General features: G+C 47.5%; 1 protein-coding gene across 1 annotated transcript in view; it reads right to left on the bottom strand.

Moving 5' to 3' along the window:
- The window catches only part of LOC103581559 (EGF-like module-containing mucin-like hormone receptor-like 2), an 18,098-nt gene that overhangs the window by 4,953 nt on the left and 8,009 nt on the right, over positions 1 to 5,136 (bottom strand). The window contains 6 exon segments of the mRNA XM_008563367.1: positions 780 to 1,015; positions 1,747 to 1,944; positions 3,497 to 3,676; positions 3,874 to 4,056; positions 4,059 to 4,111; positions 4,265 to 4,372. Of these exon segments, the coding sequence (XP_008561589.1) occupies positions 780 to 1,015; positions 1,747 to 1,944; positions 3,497 to 3,676; positions 3,874 to 4,056; positions 4,059 to 4,111; positions 4,265 to 4,372 (958 nt within the window).

The following is a 5,136-nucleotide window of genomic DNA, read 5'->3' as shown; positions in this document are numbered from 1 at the left end:
TTGCTTGCTTAACCTAAGTAACTCCATTTTACCCCGTCTGACCTGCAGACTACCCCCCCCCGCACTGCTTCTGTATGAGAAACCATTGACTTTCTCATAGAAACAAAAGCCGTTGCATAGAAACAGAGGCCATACACAGTAAGCTATTACATGGGAACAGGAACCATACACAGTGAACTATTACATGGGAACATACACAATGAAAACTTGTATGCTTGATTGCTCGAACGGCTCATTCTCGGCCTCTGTGACCTAGCTCCCTAGCTTGCTTTGTGCACCTGGACAAACCTGAGTGCCAACGGGATGTAGTTTTTGCCTTTAAAAACCCCACAAGACCAAGGCCTGAGGCCGCTCTTCCTTGGTTGCTCCTTAGGAGATGGTCGCTGGTCAGCTGGAGTGAATAAACTGCCCTTTTCTGCATGGGTGGCGTTTAAGTGCATTTCTTGTGGGAGTGCCTTACAACACCCTGATCACGCATTGTATACATGTATTGAAATACACCTCTGTACCCCATAAATACGTACAATTATTATATGTCAATTAAAAAAATAATTATATCTTGAGAACTTTTTAAAAAATTTTATCTTTGCTATTTCAAAGACAGAGATTTAAAGACAGTGCCCTTAATTATTATCATCTTCTACCAGAAAGATACCCTGGGAATATTACTCTATGTCTCTCTCTATATTGTGCTCTGGCATAAACAAAATGCTACATTGGCTCTAGTGGTGACCATGGACTTGCTGGAGGATATAGGGACAGGTGGAATTTACATTTACCAGGCAGGTGTTCCATAGAGATGGGGTCTTGATGCTTCAGAAATTGCCACAATCAAAGCTGGGAGCCCGTAGCCCACAGGGAACATGAGCTTCTTCATGAGTCTGCTCCCACTGGAGTAATTGACCACAGTCAGGTTTCGTGCAGTGAGGAACAGGTGCAGGCCCTCCAGCAGCATCCAGGTGAAGGAGGCCAGGTAGAGGTAGTGTAAGGCACCAGCGATGATGGTGCACAGCACCTGCAGGAGGAGGAAAAGACACCCAGAGTGGCAGTCAGGTGTGAGTGTGGCCTGGGACCTCTCCCAACCCTGCCACTGGGAAGAATTCTGATATATATGATGAAGTGGTCAAGAGGGGATTTATTTTCTAGAGGACTCAGGCAATGTGAAATTAGCATCTCCCTCATCTAACCTTCTCCAGGACTCAAGGTCATTTTATTAAGGAATCCAACGCAGCATCGTTCCATGAGCTCAGCCTCCCCTGAGCCAGGGCAGGGGGTTACTCTGGGACACCGTCAGTACCTTGGGTTCCGTCCGGTCGATTGCAATGAGGAAGAGGAGGTGGGACAGGAAGAGGCAGAGTGAGAGCTGCAGGTGCAGGGAGGTGCTGGTGTTGTGGATGGCTTTGCACAGGAGGCNGAGGCCAGGTAGAGGTAGTGTAAGGCACCAGCGATGATGGTGCACAGCACCTGCAGGAGGAGGAAAAGACACCCAGAGTGGCAGTCAGGTGTGAGTGTGGCCTAGGACCTCTCCCAACCCTGCCACTGGGAAGAATTCTGATATATATGATGAAGTGATCAAGAGGGGATTTATTTTCTAGAGGACTCAGGCAATGTGAAATTAGCATCTCCCTCATCTAACCTTCTCCAGGACTCAAGGTCATTTTATTAAAGAATCCAACGCAGCATCGTTCCATGAGCTCAGCCTCCCCTGAGCCAGGGCAGGGGGTTACTCCAGGACACCATCAGTACCTTGGGTTCTGTCCGGTCGATTGCAATGAGGAAGAGGAGGTGGGACAGGAAGAGTCAGAGTGAGAGCTGCAGGTGCAGGGAGGTGCTGGTGTTGTGGATGGCTTTGCACAGGAGGCATGTGAGGCCCGCCAGGAGGAGGCACAGCAGGGAGAGGCCCAGCCCCATGTAGGTGACGATCGTCAGCGCAGGATCCTCCTCCTGGGACCCAGCAAAGCAGAGTTCACAGTCACCCTTCCCTGCTCTGGGGTAATGACTCCTGCACCATTTTAATTTTTATTTTTTCGCTTAGCAAATTCAGGAATGGAGGAGTCAGGTAAATTTGTGAGGTTGATGGGTGAGTTACTCTGGGTTCAGAACTCTAGAATTTTATAAGATTCTGATCTGATCAATTCAGCCACTGAAAGGACTGAGAGATAAAAGTGTCCTTAGTCAAGACAAAACCCTGGAATTCACAAGGGCTTAATGTTTAATTGACAAATGATAATTCTGTATGTTTGGGGGGTACAATGTGATATTTCGATCTGTGTATACATTGTGGAAAGGTTCATTCAAAGCTAATGAACATATCCATCACCTCAGCAGCTTGTCATTTTGTTTTGTATTTATGAAATATCCACAGAAAAGTGCAGGACACACTGAGAACTTTGCTTTTCTGAAGGAAGAGGAATTCATGCCTGTGGAGAAGGTAGGAGGAGACTCCTTAACGTTTCTTCTCTTACTCTGTTTAAGTGTTGAAATACAAATATTTTACCTCTTCACAAAATCAAAAACAGTAGATAAATAACAGTGTGACTATTGAATGACTGTTGTGTTATCCAGCAACGCACCTTGGAATGTTGTGCAGACTCCTGGGTTCCTATGAAGTCTGGCCATTTTGCTAAGATCTGTTCCTGCTTGTTTTCATATGGGTGCTCAGGGTAAATGCCTCATTGCATTTCTCACGAAACAGAGGAAGTAACCAGCTCACCTGGTTAGAGGAGGAGGCCGATGACAGCCCCTGATCCACCTGTACCCACTGACTGCCTTGAGACTTCTGACCTCTGCCGTGATCAAATGTTCCTTTCTGCAGCCCCTGCAGCCCATGACCACCTGTGTCTTGCAGACACCTGTAGTAAAGCAGAATTCTAATTTGATCCTTTGCGGTACACACTCCTTGTTCCAGGTATTCAATCAAATGCTAGTCTAGGTGTTACTGTGGAGGGATTTTGCAGATGGGACTTAGGTCCCAAATAGCTTGACTTTAGGAAAGGAAGTTTATCCTGGTTGGGCCTGACTTAGTCAGGCAAACCCTTAAATGTTCCGGCCTATTCCAAGAGAAACAGATTCAAAGCTTGAGAGGGATTCCATGGGAAGGCTACCTTCCTGCTGGACTTCAGATAGATATATTAGCACATTGTGAGAGCGCCACGTGAGAAGAAATGTGGGTGGCCCTTAGGAACTGAATGTGGTTCCCTGCTGACAGCTAGCTAGAAAGTGAGACCTCAGTTCTACATCTGCAGGCCGCTGAATTCTGCCAGAAACCTGGGAGCTTGGAGGAGGACCTCAAGCCTCAGATGACATTGCAGCCCTGGCTGACACAATGATTTCAGTCTTGTAAGATCTTGAGCACAGAACCCATTTACCATATGCTGGATTGCCAAACCATGGAAACTGCAAAATAATGAATTTGTTTTTTAAGAAAGCTGCTAGGTGTGTGTGCATGTGTTACACAGTGGTAGACGTTGAACGCAGCCTCTCTCTGGACTCTCACCTGCACGACGTGATGGGCCATGAGGACAGCAAAGCTGCTGAGGTGGGTGCAGCTGCAGCTGGTGCTGGTGTCTCCAGTGCTCACCATCCTGCAGCCTGTGGTGTCCCAATGACCACAGCCATTCTGGCCACACTCCCAGAAGACACAGAGCACCCTGTGCCTTGGCCCAGGGCTCACTGACTGTAGGAACAGGGAACAGGTGTGAGCTGGTGACTCTGGTGCTCAGAGATGCTGTCCCAAAGCTGGATCAGGAAGGGCTGATTTTTGTGGGGAGATGGTGCACCCATGGTGAGCCCCCCTGAGCCCCAAGGCTGAGCTGAGCAGCAAGGCTGTGTCCAGGACTCAGGCTCCTTCCACACCCACCCACCAGCACTCACATCGTGGGAGAAGGTGAAGGTAACAGGGGAGCTGAGGTTCTGGGTGTCCTTGTTGCTCAGGAAGGCTGAGATGTCATCTGAGAGCATGACGGGGAAGGCTTCCTGCAGCAGGCCCTCATGTGTCTCATGTGGAGAGACCTGCTTCCCAGGCTCCAGGACCATGGGGACCTCAACCACGGGGACCAAGCCAGCAACTCGGCCATACCTGGAGTGGAGACGAGGCCCACCACAGAAGGGCCTGTGGGACGAGGCCAAGGCTGACATCTTATGGTCCCCAGCAGGGCCTCTTCTTCCCCAGATGAACTCTCTCTTGTGGCCCCAACCCACACTTCCCTTTAATTTTTAAATTTCTGTTTTTCGCATCTGACCTTCTCACCATCTCAGCCATTACCGGTGTCACCAGCTCCCTATGCCAGGTCCCAGTTCAGTTGCATCTTTGCCTAATTCTGACTAAAGGCGACATTCATGTTTTCTCTCTCCTGCACCTCCAGGGACAATTCTAGGAGTTGCAGGAATTATGAAAGGGGAGTTAGGTTATGAAGTGTGCCTGCAGTGGCTTATACAATACCATTATTATGTACACACTCACACACATTGCTGTGGATTGAATGTCTCCCCCAAAACTCATTGAAACTTAATCTCCATTGTAGAAGTTAAGAGGGTGGGAAATCCTATTATGGTAATTGAAAAGTGGAGTCTTGAAGAGGTGATTAGATAGGGAGGAGTGTGCCCTTGTGATTGGTTCAATCCATTCATAGAGTAATGGGTGTGGTTCTGCCGGCTTTATAAAGAGAGCCAGTGAGCAGGTGATCTTTCTCTTGCTCAGCCATTTTGCCATGTGATACCCTGCGTCACTGTAGAGTGTCACCACCAATAACAAGAAGGCCCTCACCAGATGTGTTCCTCAGACTTTGGACTTCTCAGCCTCCAAAAGTATAAGAAATAAATTTTATTTCTTTATAAATTACCTAGTTTTAGGTATTTTTCTTACAAGCAATGGAAATGGACTAATACACACACAGAGGCTGAAGTTACAAGGGATTAAGTGTGCACAGTGTGAGCAACTGTACATCAATAAATTACATAACCCAGATGAAATGGACAAACCCCTACAGATACAGAAACTACCAAAATTGAGTCAAGAAGAAGCATAAACTCTGAGAAGACCTACATAACAGGTAAAGAGATTGAATCAGAATAATCAAAAACCTCCCCAAATGAGCACATCATACCACATGGCTTTATTGGTGAGTTCTACCAACC

Source organism: Galeopterus variegatus, unplaced genomic scaffold (genome assembly GCF_000696425.1).
Source record: "Galeopterus variegatus unplaced genomic scaffold, G_variegatus-3.0.2 Scaffold13356, whole genome shotgun sequence".
NCBI classification, from domain to species: Eukaryota; Metazoa; Chordata; class Mammalia; order Dermoptera; family Cynocephalidae; genus Galeopterus; species Galeopterus variegatus.
Note: the sequence above shows the minus strand (reverse complement) of the source record. Positions and strands in the feature narration are given on the sequence as shown.